At 46.8% G+C, this 18,249-nt stretch overlaps 1 protein-coding gene across 1 annotated transcript in view; it reads left to right on the top strand.

Moving 5' to 3' along the window:
• The window catches only part of CTNNBL1 (catenin beta like 1), a 174,012-nt gene that overhangs the window by 36,742 nt on the left and 119,021 nt on the right, over positions 1-18,249 (top strand). Inside the window, exons 2-4 of the mRNA XM_004697979.2 lie at positions 699-887; positions 6,078-6,184; positions 13,666-13,805. Of these exons, the coding sequence (XP_004698036.2) occupies positions 699-887; positions 6,078-6,184; positions 13,666-13,805 (436 nt within the window). The remainder of the gene's footprint in view (positions 1-698; positions 888-6,077; positions 6,185-13,665; positions 13,806-18,249) is intronic.

Below are 18,249 nucleotides of genomic sequence, written 5' to 3'. Positions count from 1 at the left end.
AGAGGGTGTAGAGTCATCGGCGGTGTGGGGCAAGGCCGGTTCTCCTTGGCAGTGAGGACCCTTTAGGAGGGCCATGCTTTATCCTAATTGTACTGGGAAATAACAGTCAGACCTGCCCCTTGAATTGGGGGGCCCTAGTACTACGTTGGAAAGAGCCCCGGGCTAGGAGCCAGGAATTGCCAGTTCTGGCTCCTGGCTTTGTGACCATGGGTCATTCTTGACCTCGGGGCCGTTGCTCTTCTGTGGAGTGCTGTAGACACTTGCGTCTGCGCATCGTATGAAACTTGTGACTGTGAAAAGACTTTGTGGCATGAATTCAAAGCAGTGGTTGGTGGGGTGTGTTGCATCCTAACTAATAAGTGGTCCCACCCCAGTGTGCTTATCTCAGGGGGGCTCTGTTTCCTTGCCGTTTTTTTGAATATACAGAAATTTTATTGACATGAAAAGAGTTTGCATGCATGTCTAAAAACAATTCTATCTTAAAATTTCAACCAACTTAATAGCTGCTGTTAGTGGTATATTTATAGAAGCGTTAAGGGGAAAATACCTACTCCCAACTTTTTACTGCATTTTGTGGGAGAAATTGTGCGCTACGGTGCCTGTCAGTTGCCAGGGAATCCCTGAAGGCTTTTAGAGTGTATGGGCCCTCTAAGAGTTTTTCGCTTTAAAATCCTGCGTTTCTTCTCTCTCTTTCTCAGCCCAACAGGGGCACCAAACGTCCCCGGGATGATGAAGAAGAAGAGCTGAAAACACGCCGGCGACAGGCTGCCCCCCGAGAACGTGGCCGCTACCGGGAAGAGGAAATGGCTGTCGTAGAAGAAGCAGATGACGACAAAAAAAGGCTGCTGCAGATTATTGACAGAGAGGGCGAGGAGGAAGAGGAAGAGGTAATGTGGCAGAGGTGCCCTAGGGGCCGAGGGGGCCGCCTCTGCTCTAACACAGGAGCTGTGGGCTGGAACTGTGGGCCAAGTACTCCATTTCACCAAGCTTTCCCTCTTGGTCTGCAAAGATAGAGCTGAGAATCCTTAGTTCTCAGTGCCGATGGGCTGGTGAAGGAGGATAATGGAGCTGAGAACGCAGTTGGTGAAGTAGAAAGAACACCTTAGAGGTTCCATTTGTAAATGACTCTGGGCAGTGTTCGAATGGCGTCCAAGCACCAACTGTTGGGAACAGTGAGGATGGGGCAATGGTGCTGATTGGGGGAAAGCAGGGAAGGCTTCCCCCACCAGACCAAGGGCACCTCGCAGGCTCGTAGCTGGTAGACTTAGTGAATAGGATCAACCAGGCAACTGGAAGCAGGGCACATGGTACAGAGGGAATGGCACTGGCAGAGCAACAAGGGTGCTGACAGTCAGTTGGTGTGGCTGGAGAAGGAGATGCCGTAGGGTCAGTGCACTCATTCCTGCCTCTAGAACTTTGCCCTCTTTGCCTGGCCTAGCTGCGAGGTGGCTTCTCAGCGAGGTCTTGCCTACCCGTGAGGTCGTCTGCCCTGTCCTCCGCTCTGCACTCTTCTCACATCTTTCTATAGACTGTGTTCATAGCACTTCTGATTGGAAACCGTTTACGTATCTGGCTCATGTGTGCCCCTCCCCCTCAGGGAAATGTATCCACTCACTGCCATTGAGTCAGTTCTGGCTCGCGGCCACCTATGGGCAGAGTAGGACTGCCCCTGGGGGTTCTGAGGCTGTAAATCTGTACGGAAGCAGACAGCCTCATCGCTCTCCTGCCGAGTGGCTGGTGGGTTCGAAGTGCTAACCTTGTGGTTAGCAGTCCAGTGCCTCACCCACTGTGCCACCAGGGCTTCTGGGAAAATGTAAGTTTCGTGGGCACAGAGACTGGCTGCCTTGTTAACAGCTCTATCTCCAGCACTCAGAATAGTGCCTAGCTCTTAGGTAGACTCTTAATAAATATTTATTGAATGAATAAATGGATGAGACAAAAAAGATTAGAGGTAAAATACCAGTGATTAAAAAGAAAATCACCTTACCTTTGTGTCTTTCTAAATCCTAAAGCGTTAACTTGTATGTTATCTCGCGCTGGCATTTTGTTCAATATGAATTATGGAAATAGATCCTTCAGAGCCAGCTGGTTTTGGGTTCTCTTCAAGACACGGTGCTAAGTTTGGATTTAAAAGCTGGAGTGTGAATCTGAGAGGAAGAAGAGATTCATATTCCAAAAAGGTCTCTACGGTGTTGTGGCACTACCCCTGTCCTCATTAGGCTTTGTCCTGGTGCTAATTTAGAGGTCTGCCCTTAAAGATGGCGGCGACACTCAGAAAATCTGTGGTGGGAGACAGTCGTGCATTTCTGAATGTTCCCTCTAAGGGCAGCCCACCCCACCACGGCTGTGTGTGTGGCACACCCACCTTCCTCCCCCTCTCCGCCAGCTCCTGCACAATCTGTTAGCCCTGCAGCAGCAGTTAATTGGCAGGTATAATTCCCATGTAGGGCAAGGCTGGTACCCGAGGAGTCGGATCGTAGCTGTCATGGGTAAATGGTTCCTAGCCTGGGAGACAGAAATGCCAGGTGGGACCAGCCCTTCTGTTAAGGGACAGGGGAAAAGAGATCGCTTTGTAAAAATGATCCATGGAAGTCCAGGAGTTATTTTCTCAGAGCTACCAAATCCCACTGGATGAAAACAAGCGATGGCTGCCCTGTGGAGTCACGTGCGCCTGTAAAATATTATTGTCCTCTTTGTGCCACATCGCCAACTTTCATCTTCCCGAAACCTCCCTCCGGTTCTGACATTGAGTTATTGGAGATAGTGCAGTGGCTGACGACTAAGACTGATAAGTCCCTTTCCCTCAGTGAGTGCTGGGGAGAAATTACGGGAGGGAAGGCCAAACTCTGGAGAGGGGAGGACTTTGGCCATCCCATGAGAGCTGTTTTAACTCCCATAGGGTTTTTCTATAGGGCAGGCCCAATATTGGCTAAGGGAAATAAAAATGGTGGATATGAGGTTACCCCATTCCTAGGAATTTAGATTTTAATTAAAACCCGGTGGTATCAAGGAGCATTATGCCTGTTTTGAATAGTGACAGCAGTAGCTTACGTGAAGGTCATATGGTTTATAAAACAATGTAGTGTAGATCCTTTCTTTGGATTATCACTCTGGCCTTTGAAGATAACATCTTTCGCCCTCCCATTCCTCTCCCTCCAGTTTTCAATGGGTGCCTGCTCTGTGCCAGCACTGAATAAATAGATATGTGCCATCCACAGGGGCACACATGTCCCAGTTTGGGGTTGGAAAAATTACACAGCCTAACAACAAAGCGTTTCTTTCATGGCCTCTGGGTTCTTAGGGCTGTTCCTAGGGTTATTTGGGGGTACTGATTTGGAAAATTGCAAAGGATAGACCACATCAGTATTAGTTTCTTAGATATGATATTCCACTACATTGAAGAATTTGGGCTCATAAATTATAGGGTATGACAGAAGTAAAAAAAATATATAACAAGGACTTCGGCATTAACTTCCAAGGGAATCTGTACATGGACCCCTGGTGGCTAGTTGTTTGCACATGGAGCTGACAGTCATAAGGTCAGTGGATTGAAGCCCTGTTCACTTGGCAGCCTCTAAAAGATTTAAAGGCTTGGAAACCCAAAGGGGCAGTCCTTCCCTGCCCTGTAGAGTCACCATGAGTTAGAACGCAGTAGAGGGCAGCGTGTTTTTCTTTTGGGCGTGGGAAGTTGTGCAATATTAACCCAGAGACTGCAAGTTGGATACTGCACAGCCAGAACCCAGCTTGAGAAGAGGGGAAAAGGACATTGAAAAGGTACATATATAGAAGACGTGAGGGCAATTTAGAGTGTCAAAAATCTAAAATATCATAGTTTACGTAAATACTTTGAAGATCTAAATTTTCCGCAAATTATGCAGTAAGCATTTCAGAACACAGTTTAATATGTAGAAGTCAATAGATAATTTATGATAAATGTTTCAGAGGTGAGGTTAACCCTAAGCTTCTTTATAAGAACAATGTTAACTTCTCTTTGAAGTGTTTCTGTGCACAGATGGAGAAGTTGTGCCATCTTATAGCAAGACTGAAGCACTTTATTTTTAGTAAAGGAGTTCAACTCTGGCAAACTCCTTTTGGGTCTCAAAACATGATCTCTATTTATTGAACGAGCTTACGACCCGATAGCCATTGAGACCTCCTAGGACAGAGGAGACCGTCGGTGGGGTTCTGCGGCCGTCAGTCTTTGTGGGAGCAGGAAGAATCATTTTCCTCTTGCAGAACAGTCGGTGAGCTCAAACAGCTGACCCTGTAGTTTGCAGTCGGACACATAACTCACTACACCACCAGGGCTCCTTCTTTCTTGTACAGTAGCTCTTATTTCTGGGGCCCCTTTTTAAGATAACAAATCGGAACTGCTTGCTATTCACTTCCTAATAAAGGTGAAGTGATAGTTGGGGGAAATTCCAAGTTCATGTAATTTTCCCTGTTCAAATACATCTTTGCATCAAAGGACACCATGTGCACTATAACTGGATCTAAGCATTTAGTACAACACAGACTACTTTAGATAAAGCCACCGTGTACTTCCTTTCTCTCAGGCTAGCCAATGCAACATTAAACTGCCTTGGCTTTTTATGGGTGAACAGAGTGAAGAGTGGTATATGGTGTCTGTTGTATGTTTCAAAATCCAGAGCTGATGGAAGAAAATGGGTGCCATTTTTTGAACCAGCAGGTCAGATATATCCAAAAGCCTGACCTTTGAGGCAACGAAGGGTGTTGGCCAATGATATCTTGGCAAGATTCCACAGGCTCTTCCTTCCAAGCCACGGGAGGGACTTGCAGTGTTGAGCTCCGAGTGGCAAGGGGCTGGATAGAATCCATTGGACTGGGAGCGTTTGAGGACCCTAACCACTGCTACGTGGCCTGTAGGTGAGGAAGCTAGTTCTGACTCGAGGCTGCCTTCATGTTCTCACCATGTCTGGGGGCTTTTCTTTAAACTGCAGACCCCGGGGAGGGGTACAAGTCCACCAGAGTACTTCAGGGCCCAGTAGGCATTGACATAATCTGGAACACAGGTCATGTCCAAAACAAGTTTGTAGGCATCTCCCACTTAAAACCCAGTATGTGAAAAATCAGCGTTTATTTAATATTAAACTAATAGCTCATGTTTTTGAATACTTAACAAAATCACGGGATGATTCCATGTTGTCCAAAAGGATCTCTTTCAGGTTCTCATACTGTCAGTTTCTGTATTGCATGTAGGTGTGAGTTAGGTCACTGGCTACAAAGGGATGATGGCGGGAATCGGGAGCGTGTTCAAAGGAGCCGAGTGCATTGCAGCACATTAATTTAAGCAGGAAAGTAAACCCAAGAGAAAGTGTTTCTGAAGTATGTGGAGCTGGGGGGAGGGGATGACTCCCTTTTCAAAAAGTCACTGTATTTACCTTCACAGAGATGATTATTCTACCCTAGGAAGCAAGAAGACGGTGCGTGGTCATGTTTGTTTGTTTCTCGCTTCCTTAGGGGAGGATAATAGATGCCTTGGCATTAGGGCCGGATTCCACATTCTTGTCCGATTCTCTTCTCAGCAGCTAGTGAGGCCTAGACACAGTCGTGTGTAAGAAGTGCACGATAGCGAGTCTAGCTCTCAGGCTGCACAGCACTGGGGAGTGGGCCACATTTAGCCTGTGGACCACCCCCCAGGTGTGGGGGAAAGAAGCCGACGCTCTATGACTGACTCCAGTTTTGACCTGGAACAAATTCTTTACCTGAACATGTCTTACATGGACATCAAAGCAGGACATGATAAGAATTAATCAATATTCTGTAGTATTGCTCATGAAATCTTTATTGAATGAACGAGTCTTCATAACGCCACAAGCTGTTTCCTGTGCTATAGATACGAGCAATGTGAGAGCCATCCCGACAAACATAAAACAGCAAAGGCTATACACCCTGAACCCTCTTTCCAGGTGGGGAGACAAGGTGTCGACTATGGGTGTAGCCCAGTGAGGTAGCTGGCAGAGTGGGCAGAACTTAGAGGACCCAGGAGCAAAGAGGTGGTGGAGGCTGGGAAGGCCGCGGGGACTGAAGTGGCTGCGTCTGTTCCTTTGTTCCAGGAGGAACCACTGGATGAGAGCTCCGTGAAGAAAATGATCCTCACATTTGAAAAGAGATCGTACAAGAACCAAGAGCTGCGGATTAAGTTTCCAGACAATCCAGAGAAGTAAGGCTCCCTCACCTCTTCACTGTCTTTTCCCGCGTATGTTCTGAAGCCCCTCTTACTTACATATCCACCGCGTTCTTTTTGACGGGCGCATAGCACTTCATGATATGGAGACATCGTTGTTTATTTAACTGGTTTTCTATTGGTGGCCATTTGGTTGTTTTAAATACTGGTATTTATACACAGTGCTGCAAGAAGCCTTCTTGTACACTTGTTTCAGGTGCGTACCTTTCTATAGAACTGATGCATAAATGTTGAATTCCCATAGTGAAGGCTATGTATATTTTAAACTTGGGTGGCTACTGCTAATTTCTCACAATATCCTTTTAATTACCCCACCCCCCTCAGCTGCATTCTGGCAGACAATGGATCTGATTGGTCTTTAGTCCTCTTGATATTTGTTTTGTTATTTCTGCATTAACTTGTGTTTCCCTACCTCTACACATTGGTGCTTAGTAAATACAAGAGCTCATATGTAGTGAATGTCACCTTTATTGTATCCCTCTCATAACCCCGCTCCCTCCTCCCCCAACCAAGGATGCCTTATGTATTTTGAAGTTATTTATCCTAGAGGTTGATAACACAGGAAGTGGCAGAAATCCAATTCACAACATTGCCTTTGTCCGCTTGGTCAGTACACTGTCAATTTAGACTAATCAGCAGCAGTGATTTGTATCCAGATAGAATTTTCAAACAATTTTAGTGTTCACATATCTGAACATTTGAACATTAAAATTATACATAAAGAATTCCCTCCCTCACCCCCTCCTTTCTTGACAGAAGGCTCCTAGGAAAGTACATTGTGTTTTAACCTTGAACTCTATTGATGCAGTATCTCATAATTCTAGAGCACTGAGGCGCAATTAAGATGAAAATTGCTAAAGCATAGTTGAATGCAACTTTCCAGTTGAGATCAGAAACATTTAAATTTATTTTCCTTTATATGCAATTGTCATCTTGATCACATACCCAGAATGCCTCTCTTCATTTGGCTGTGTTTCAGATTTAATCGACAATTCTCCCTATGCAGGCTCCATCTACTTTGCACGGTGTGATGTTTCCTCCAAACATCTTGTTGAGTGGAATGCGTTATTTCCCCAGTAAATCCTTTAGTAGTTTTATTCTGCAGAGACAGAATCACCGAGTGTCTTAGTTGTCTAGTGCTGCTGCTATAGCAGAAACTCAAATGGATGGCTTTAACAAATAGAAATTTACTCTCGCAGTTTAGGAGTCTGGAAGTCCAAAGTTAGGTCGCTGGCTCTAGGGAAAAGCTTTCTCTCTCTGTTGACTCTGGAGGAAGGTTCTTGTGCATTGTCTTCTAGTTCTATTTTTCCATGAACTTTTTGAAGCCCCCTATAGGGGCCCAGTGTTCATTGGCGCCAGTCTTCCCCTGGGTCTAGCTGGTTCTCCGTGCAGGGGGGCCCTGGATCCAAAGAATAAGCTCCACTCCTGACTTGTAATACCGTGGTCGTCTTGAGATCTCTCTCCTCAGTTGTTTAATCTTTCTTATATCTCAAAAGAGATGGACTCAATCAAACCTAATTCTGTAGATTGTATCCTGCTTCGTTAACCCCCTGGTGGTTCAGTGGGTGATGTGTCAGCCTGCTGATCACCGGGCCAGCGGTTGGAATCCACCCAGGGCTCTGTGGAGGAAAGATGGGGCTTCATGCTCTCATAAAGATTTACAGCCTTGGAAACTCAGAAGGGCACTGTGTTTCACTCTGCCCTGGAAGCTCATTATAAGTCAACATTGACTCAGTGGCAGCAAGGTTTTGGCCTTTGATCCTGCCTCATTAACATAGAGGTTAGAACTTACAGCATATAGGCTAATGACATCAGGTCACAGGGTGGAGAATGATTACATAATCATGGCCTAGGCAGGGTGACATATTGGGAGGGGGACGGTTCAATTCATCACATCTGGTTTAGGAGTTCTCAAGCTATTTGGTCTCAGGACCCCTTTTCACTCCTATATTGAGTCCCCCAAAGTGCTTATCTTAAAACATTCTAGGAAATACAGAAGCACATCGATACATATTCCAATAGCCATCAGGACAATGGTGTCATCTCAAGCTTTGAATAGGTCCATTCAAGGTGCCTCTTGCTAGGAGTGTGCAGATACACTGCATCAGAGCCTACATTGTCACCTGGGAGGCTCTGTTACAAGCCCCTTGGGATCTTGCTAAAGTGTCGAGTCGGCTGCAGTCTAGCTGGGGAGGAAAGGAAACTTCTTAGCAGAGGCTCTGCACTGAGAACTCTGCCCCATGCTGTGGGGCTCTCTGAAACCTCCACTGTTGACTCCAGAGAAGACAGGCATGGAAGAAGCAAATAACGTCTTGGTATTTTTACAAACCGAGTTTTGATCATGCCGGCCTCCGTAAGGATTTTGAACCACCTCATAGGGCCGTGGTCTGCACGTTGCTGATTGAGTTGGATGAGAGAGCCACGTTAGTCTCCTTGTCAAACGGGAGTCCCGGTGGTGATTGCTAGTTTCGTGGTTGCTATTAGATTCCATCGGATCCTGTCCTTTTCCTGCCATCATTGAGCCTCCTGGTCACTTACTAATTCCCTCTGTGGTGGCAGGGGGGCATTCTGCTGGTTTGAAGCTAATGGACATGAGCAGGCCAGCAGAATATTCTCCGTCAAGCCGGAGCGAATCAATGGCCCCACCTCAGCCCGGTTATTCTTTTAATATGTGGCTCTACTGCTTTCACAGTGCTCGGGCACTTGTTCTTCCGCCCAGCTGTGAGCCAGCTGCAGGGGCGGGAGGCCTAATCTCTGAAGATAGCCCTTTACAAAGAGTCATGTATGCCTAATGTAAGTAGACATGAGGGAGGGGACGTCAGGAAATGGGTGGAAGAATTCCATCAGCTTTTAATCCCATTTTTCCCATGAACTTTTTGAAAAAAAACCCATCCTTATCAACATAAAGAGGAACATGTTTTTAGAGCATGGCATTGAGCACCTTCTCTAGGCCAGGCTGTCTGTGGTGCATTGCGTGTATCATCTCTTTGATGCCTCTCATTCAGCCAGTGGGAGAAGGAAGCTTAGGCTTAGAATTCCTTTGACCAGTTTGGGGCTCTGTGTTCCCATGGCACTTACCTGGGGCATCACTGGCCTTACAATGAATTGGTTGCCAGAGCTGGTTTCTGGGTCTGTAACCTGGGCACTGCGGGGAGCCAGCATGAGGGATTATTTGTTATCTGTTACATCCAGCGTGACCACACCTAGTGGGTACCCAATTCCTATTTCTTGACATACTGCCAGGGTCACAGAGTCATAGCGTAGTGTGGTTCGGAGTATGAACCAGGTGACCCCACTGGTATTTTTATGATTTTTGTTGTTGTTGCTGCTCCCCATCTGACTGTTTTGTTGTGATAATTTTATGATTTGAATTTTAAAATAATTGGGTTAAGATCATATATTTGGAAGGACAATCTCAGGCTTGGAAGGAACCTGAAGGTTTGCCCATCTAATCGCTGAGTTCTTTTTATATGGCCATTTATCGACTCTCTCCAGTGACAAAAATCTAACTTCCAAAGAAAACCTAGCCCATCATTTGGCAGCTCTGACTTAGAAGATTTCACCTCAGATGAGAAAGAATTTCCACCAGTTCTCATATAAGAGGACATCTCGACTCCTGTAATCTTGATTGCTTTCCTGAATTAGTCTCCATATCCCTCCTAAGGTTCAGCTCCCACATCAAATTGTAAGCTTTTAAGGTCATCTCATCAGCTTGGACCACTCGATCACTCCATATTATACTTCTTTTCAGCAGCCTAAAAGCATTTTCTTTTGGCAGTACTGCCCTCGGTGCCTTCATTTGGCAGGCATCTGGTGCATTTCTATGGTGGACCAGGGACTGTGCCAGCGCTGGGCATCCTCAAACAAATAAGGACTAGCCCTGCCCTGGCAGAATGAGCGCACGGTTCTCATTTGTATTGCAGTTACAGTTGACTGAAACCATCACATGCTGTCAGCGCATGTGCTCCAGCTACACTCTCGCTCTCTCTCCCGACCCACACTCCTGCCACGGGTTTCCAGTCCAGTCCTGTTTCGTTTCCATGTGGCTCCCAGGTAATTTTCCTTCTTAGTTCCCAACACGATTGCCTGTCAGGAGACTTTTGAGTTGATCCTGCCCACTGATGTGGATCACTTTTACCTCCTGCAGCTTTGTGTTCTGTGACATTTTAGGGTGCCCCTCTGTAGCTCTCGCCCCACCCTGCTGATCAAAAATACTGTAACAACAAAGGATGGGGGTGTTTCCAATAAGCCTGAGGGAGCCCATCAGAGGCTTCTCTCCAGATGCACCCACATCTAATCCTTACAGTGAGTGTGGATTTGTTCACTGCTGTTGCCTGCCAATTCTGCCAGGGGACATCTTTTGCCAAATTATTCTCCAGGAATCAATCATCTTTTTTCACGTTTGCTCGTTTACTTGTGAAACCAGTTGTTTGTAAGACAACATGGCAGGCAAGCACAGTGGAAGACTTTTTTGTTCAAAAGTATTTTTGGAGGGATGGTGATAAATAATTTTGAGATATACTTGGAATAATTAGCAAATGAGAATAGAAAACATTGAAAGAGAAGAGTACCGAGGGAACGTGTTTTGTTAACAGCATGCAACATACTCACTAAGCTACATACAACATGCTTATTAAGCTACAGTGATGTGAAGTTCTAGTGCCCGGCCCAGGGGTTTGCAGATCAGTGAAGTGGAGCATAAAGTCCAGAAGCAGACCTTGCACACCTTAAAATGTAGAATCTGACAGAGGAGGCATTTCTTCACACCTGTGGGAAAGGGACCAGTTAGGGCAGCGGTTCTCAACCTGTGGGTCGCGACCCCTTTGGGGGTCAAATGACCCTTTCACAGGGGTCACCCCATTCATAACAATAGCAAAATTACAGTTACAAAGTAGCAACGAAAATAATGTTATGGGTGGGGGGAACAACAAAACAAGAAAAGCCGTATTAAAGGGTCATGGCATGAGGAAGGCTAAGAACCACTGAGTTAGGGTCTGGGGGCAATTGGCCAGACACAGAATACAAAGTTAGATTCTTGTCCTATGCCATATGCTCAGGTAGAATAATACATGGGATTTAAATAGATTTTAAAAAAAACACAGAAAAATGCACCGTTAAAACAAAAGATTTGACTACTTCAGCGTTTAAGAACCTTTATTTCAAAAAGCACAATTTGCAAAGTAAGGGACAAATCCTTTTCTCAGGCTAATCTATGTAACATACGACAGGTTAATTTCCTTCGTATCTAGAGTTTGATAAATCAATAAGTAAGTTGAGCAACCTCGTAGAAAAATGGACAAAAGGAAGCACCCATAGTAAGTAGACATTCAACATAGCTTAACCAGCCAAGGATCTTAAATAAAAAATAAGCTGTATTTCCCATCTGAAACTAGTGGAGGCTTTAAAAAATGCTAGCTGAGAAGAAAGGAGAGAGGAAGCAGGCACTTTATATTCTGTGGTACCTTTCTGGCAAAACAGATCCCAATCTGCTCAGATGTGTCTGCTCTTGGACTTGGCACCATCCTTCCTGGGACTGTGTCCTCACACAATGATCATAGGTACATATATTTTCCTGTCATTTGTTACAGGGGAGAAGTGCAGACAAAAGAGATTCCGTTCAATAAAGCCGGGTCCCTCCCCACAAGGGCATACTATGTGCTTATTTAAAATGCATGAAATAGAACTGGCACTGCCGAGCCACTAGGCGAAATCCCCTGGGGACTGACTGACAGTCTTTTCTTCAAACACTGTGAGAGGATGCTGGAGCTGTGCCTGGCGCTGCACCCAGTTGTACTCCGTGAGGGATGGTCGGGAGAGCAGGGGGACGCCGGCCAGCACTGAGTTTTCCTGGTGTGGAGGACTGTATGGCCAGCGGAAGGATTCAGCCAGTCTGAACAGCAGTGGTGTGATATAAAAAGACGGCAAAATGACTTCAGCATGCCAAAACGTGTGCTATCACCGATTATGGCTGGTCCAGAGGATCATGGGTGGCTTCTGTTTGTTTTCTTTCCTCTTCTTTTTAGAAATTGTCTTTATGTCTCAAGTTGTCTCCAAAAAGTATCTTTTCAGTCAAGAAAAAAAATCTAATTATTGTGGTTAAAATTCACTATTGGGAAAACCAGTCGACAGAGAGGTGTTCTAAAGTAGGGCATGCTTTCGTAGCCCCCAGGTCCTGTCCTTCACAGAAGCGGCCTCTCTGGAGAAAGGTGCTCTCTGGCCAGCCCCTCAGCATCTGGATGCTCCCCGACTCCTTGCCCATGTTCCTTTTCTTCAGTGTCTCAGCAGCCTATAGAGACAAAGGGATGGTAGACAGGGGTTCTGTCTTTAGACTTAGATGCTAAAGAGATGATAGACATGATATATGCCTCCAAAAGTTAGTAGAAAAAAACCCCGGTGTATTTCAATGTCACGTTTTGAAGCCCTTTCATATACTAACAGTAATAATAGTAGTGACAAGAAGGTCAATACTTGGGTTGCCCTTTTTAATGTGCTAGGCATTGTTCTCCCGTTGCTTATGCCTATCTACTCATTTCCTCTTTGCCTGTAGGAGAGAGAGCATTATTAACTTCATTCACAGGTGAGGAAACTGAGGCACGGAGAGGTGAAGTACGTGGCTAAGCCAGGATCATGCCCAGGCCTTTGGCTCCAGAGTCTGTGTAACCGCTCCTTGCCCTCCGTCCCTCACAATCAGATATTGTTTTCTTTGCTTTACATGAATTAGCTAGTTTCCTTTCAGAGCAAGCCTTCCTGTCTTGTTCATCAAAGCTTAGTTGACACTTCTTATATGTCAAACACTCTTGGTCGGAGGAGGGTGCACAGGGGTGAATGCAAAGCAGTTCCTTTCTCAGTGTCTTGAGTGTAGGTTTGCTGGCAGGTTCCAGCGTGGGCTGGCAGGTTCCAGTGTCAGGCTGTGTAAGCTACGGAGGGGATGGTGGAAGCCAGAAGCTGGGTTTGCTGTGCGTTGGGGCCTGCCTTTACCTCATTGCACTGGAGGGGAAGTGGCAGAGGGTGGGGAGGGCATTATGAAATGACAGGAGCAGAGTAATTGACCCTTGGTCTGCTTTCAGAGGAATCCATTTGAGATCGGTAGGATAGCTATATGCAAGACAACAGAACGAATAGCCTTACCAAGGGGCAAGGGCAACGAATTCACCAGGCTGGTAGGCAGATCATTGCTGTTGGGAAAGGCTTCAGGACCCTCAGAAAGGCAGCTTGTATCTGCAAGTGTAAAGGCACCCTGTAATGAGATCTGAGTCCACGATTGATTTTTGTAATGAGGAAATCGATTTCCTGAGGAAATTGTGTGACAGTATGATGTTTGGATGAGCGGACCTCTTGGTTGGTCCGATGGAGCCACAGTGACAGATGGTCTCTGGGTCTAGATTCTGATGCTGTGGGCCTTTGGTGCCACCGGCGGCCTGCTCCTTTTAGTGATGCTGTCTTGTTTACCCCCCTAGGTTCATGGAATCCGAGCTCGACCTCAATGACATCATCCAGGAGATGCACGTGGTGGCCACCATGCCAGACCTGTACCACCTGCTGGTCGAGCTGAATGCAGTGCAGTCTCTTCTCGGGCTGCTTGGACACGATAATACAGATATCCTTTCAGACCTGCCCTGGGCAGGAGGGCTGACAACGCTGTTTACTCTTCCCTTCCGTCGTCGGCCTCTGCTGATGTGCGTGCTCACGTCTTGGTTCCATTTCCATTCTAATTATCTCCCATCCTGAAACACATGCTGCTCTTTACGCATTTGAAAACCTGGCTTAATCTATTAATAAATCTCGGGCAATCCTTAATTGTCCTATTTGCTCTTATTAGTAAGTACTAGCATACATCCTGATGAATGTGTTCACACGGTAGCTGCATTCATTTTCAGGCTCTGGATTTGGGGGCTCCTGGGAGAGGGCAGGCCACACGGGGGCTTGGTCTTTTGATGTGGAGAATCCTGCTGCTTACAGGTGGCCCAGTGGCAGTGAGAGCCAAGGAAGCAATGAACCATTGAGGACTTCACAGTAGTATGACCAGGAAGACAGGACTCTTTCTATGTCCTGTCCTCTGCTGGGTTTCCAGCAGGAGCTCTGGTGGCACCGTGGCTAAACGCTTGGCTCTCAACCAAAAGGTCAGTGGTTCAAGCCCACCAACTGCTCCGTGGGAGAAAGAGGTGGGACTCGGATTCTGTACCGGTTTTCAGCCAGGGAAGCCCTGTGTGTTAGACAGGGTTCTCTAGAGAAACAAAACCAGGACACAATAAGCCTACCTATCACACCTTGTCAGGTGCCTCTGCCCTGCCCCATGGGGTCGCTATGGGTTGGAGTTGACCCAATGCAACAGGTATGTATTCCCAGTTCCGTCAAGAAGCCGGCGTGCCCGGGAGCGTTTGGTATTTGTTGAAGAAGCATTGAACTCAGCAGAGGATCTACGTTGATTCTCAACTGCTTCGCGTGTGGAATTTGGTGCCCCTGGTACTCGCGGCCAGAGTAACCGGCGCCTTTCAGTGTCATCCAGAAGGCTGCAGGAAACCGTCTCAGTTGGGAGCACAGTCCCTGACACCCAGTAGGCACTTAGTACATGTTAAAGGTAACTGAGCCCGAGTCCTGACTTCTAGAAGCGTCTGGCATTGGGCCGTTTCCGTCTGATGGGCAGGAGCTCTGGGTGCTGCACAGGCCTTTTGATGTGCCCATGGCCTTGGTTATGTTCATGACACCAAATTCTCTTCCAGTCGCTTTTTGTTTGAATTCGGATTTCTAAAGGTAAGAGGCAAATGGAGTTCGTCTGCTTGAGTGATATTCATGGGGAGTGTGCTGCTGCTGCTTCATGTTATTTCCATCTTTCTGGTAATCTCTCTCCTGAGAGCATGTCTGACTAGGTTCTCTCCTGCCCTGATAATTCTCATAGAAATAAATCAGTGAGTAATTTTAATGTAGACTCTCTTGAAGAGTGATCTTCAGATGTTTCCGATACTTCCTGTAATGTTAGACATTATTAAATCTTACTCGGAAGTCCCCAGATTGATGACTGGGTTCCCCGGGGTTCACTGGGTGGGGGTTCTGGTTTGTACAGGAACCCAAGCCTATCTCTGCATGTGCTTGGTCTAAGCTGGCATGCGTCCATCCCGTAGATAATATTTTGAGTGTTTCTGACGTGCTTGACACTGCGCTAGGCCCAGAGGAACCAAAGGCCAGTATCTGAATCCATCCGTGAGCATCTGTTGGGTTTTCTACCTAGTGACCGGCTCTATTCAACACACCGGAGTTTAGTCGCTAAAAGTCATGGTCATGATAGCACATTTCAGTTGACCTACAGAATGGTTAACGTGTTCGCGGTTGGAGCCCTCCCCACGGCTTTGCAGTCTGCTCCCATCAAGAATACAGCCTTGGAAACCCTCTGGGGTAAGTTCTCCTCTGTCCTGTGGGGCCACTAGGGCATGGACTCAAGTGGCAGTGGATGGTAGTGTTTCAGAATCAGAGTAGACCTTAGAGATGACTTAGCACAGAGCCTTGCTGATTGGTTGATGAGGCTGAGGCTGTGGTGCTGGATCGCTACTGGATGGCCAGGCCAAGGCTAGCCCTCCAGTCTTCTGACTTCCAGCCTGGTGTTCTTTCGTAGGCCTTTTGAACACCAAAGAGCCCGTTTTCCCTTTGGAGTTTACTGCTTCCCTGACAGAATTCCACAGCCGCCTGTTTCCCAAGTATCAGTATAGAAATTACCTCATCTGTTTCTGCAAACAGGGCACACATTCTTTTTTTCTATTGCTGCTAACTTAAATAAGCGTAGCAGCTTTCTGAAGTGACGGACATTGTGCTGACTCACCAGCCTGGTTCCTGCAGGGGCAAAGACTGACACAGGAAACCGTCTCCGACGAGGCAGGGCCCACACGTTCAAAGTTGTTCAATTCTGGTCTTTAAAAAGGAAAAGAAAGCACCAAGTCCCCCCAACCGCTCTGACGACAGTGTCAAGTCCCCCCAACCGCTCTGATGGCGGTGTCAAGTCCCCCCAACCGCTCTGACGGCGGTGTCACTGTCCTCCCGCTTGCTGACAGCTGAACTTCCCCACCTTTCTGTGCCAACCTTCCCCCAGCCGCCCTAATGATGTTTTTCAAAATTTGATTCTCAGTTCTACCCTCCTTCAAATATAGCGTACATTTGAGAAAAAAGGGATTTTTTAATTGCCTTAATTTTAATTAGATGCAGCAATTAGAGCAAATGTCATCCTCTTCAAAGTATCATTTTTCTTGGAAGTGGTTCCAGGAAAGGGCAGGCCCTCTTGACTAGCTGACGGAGCGTTGGAGCACTGATGTCCCTGGGAGGTGGCAGCCGGCTTCTCTTCCCTCCGTCTATCATGGAAAGTTTTCTTCCGAAGCGGCTGCTGTTCACAGTTTACTGCTACTCACCTATCACTGCTCCAAACACCTTATCTTGAAAAAACAATGTCACGGTGGCCATGACTTACTTTTTGTAAAAATCATTTTATCGGGGGCTTGTACAAATAACTTACATTTTTAATCTTTTTTAACTCTTCAGTTGTCAGCCAAGGCCATTCGTGGCCGGCTGTGTTCCCAGCCAGCACAGGTCATCTCTGCGCTGTCCTTCTCTGCGAAAACATAAACTCTCGGTGTTTTAATTGGATCTGAGGCTGGTCTGTCGTAACCTTAAGAGGCAGAGGATGTGAGAAAACAGCTTGTGCCTCGTCCTTTCAACCGTGAGAAGCTGCTTCAGAGTTTATTCTGGCGCTCTGCATCACTGCTGCTGGTGAGGGCTTGTCAGCGCTTCTGCGCCTCCTCTCCCCCCGAGAGGCTGGAGCCCTGCCATCAGTTGGCTGCAGAGCCGAGCAGAATTCTGGTCTGTGCAGCGCACCTCTGGGGCGGGGAGGTGGGAGGAAGGGCCCAACTCTGTCGGAGACTTTGAACACATCAGGAGGAGCCATAAGGTAGCATCTAACAGCTGCTGCTTTGAAAGAAGTACTACTTTTTAAAGCAATTTTTCCTTCCACGTCCATCATTTAAACATGTTCAGAGCTTCTTTTCGATGAGCGCTTTTTAGCGTGTTTGCAGAAAAATCGAAAGCCCACCTAAACAGATCCTCATAAGATTTTGCCAAACAACCGATTTGGGCGGGTGGAGGCTGGTTTAAGTCAAACCTACTCAATTTGCATAAGGGACCGGAGGCATGGAAGCAGGGGATGATAAAACCCCAGAGGGCAGCCTTCCGCAGTCCCAAATCCATCCGTAACCAGTCGTTTGCCATTTTTAATGAATGTGCTCAATGTCATTCTCTGCCATGCATCCAATGTCAGTATTGTCAGGAGGGTCCTTTTGAAAAATCATTTTTGTAGCTCACCAGCATTTACTGTGTGTGGTAAAGTGTGCTGACTGTTATTAAAGAAACCAGGAATTGGACCTCCATTTGAGAGCAAGAAGAGTCAAATTGCATTGCTACCCCTAGTGCCTGTGTGGTCAATGCCCTGGGAGTGTCCTGCTCAGGAAATGCCCCTGGAGAAGGCGGCATAGCTCATCTCTGGCTTGAGAGTGATCAGGGGTTGGGCATTTGCAGAAGAGTAAGCTTTGGAGAACTCTGGAGGCGAGGGGATTTCAGCTGTCTTTTCATGATCACAAGATGCCCAAGTGGCGTAGTGCTTACGACTTGGGTGGGTAAACCAAGAGGTGAGCAGTTTGAAACCAGCAGCCACTCTACTGGTGAAAGATGAGGCTTTCTACTCCTGTCGAGAGCTGCAGCCTTGGAAACCTGCTGGGGCGGCACTGCCTCACCTCTAAGGTGGCAGTGAGTCAGAATTGACCCGAAGGCCGTGAGTTTGGGGCTTTTGTTCTCATGATGGCGGCATAAGTTGCCACCCCCCAGATGTGGGAAGTGGACATGCTCTTGGTGGTTGCTCATTTAGTCACAACACGGTTAGGAGGATAGCAGGAACACATCTTGATTGAAACACACACATGCACACACGACTGCTGCTTAGCTAAGTGACTTATTTTCTAATAAAAAAAATTGTAATCTAAACTCAATTTATTCAAAGTCGGCCTTCTCGC

This window comes from Echinops telfairi, unplaced genomic scaffold (assembly GCF_000313985.2).
Source record: "Echinops telfairi isolate 266 unplaced genomic scaffold, ASM31398v2 ScPeMD7_5592;HRSCAF=6446, whole genome shotgun sequence".
Classification (NCBI taxonomy): Eukaryota; Metazoa; Chordata; class Mammalia; order Afrosoricida; family Tenrecidae; genus Echinops; species Echinops telfairi.
Note: the sequence above shows the minus strand (reverse complement) of the source record. Positions and strands in the feature narration are given on the sequence as shown.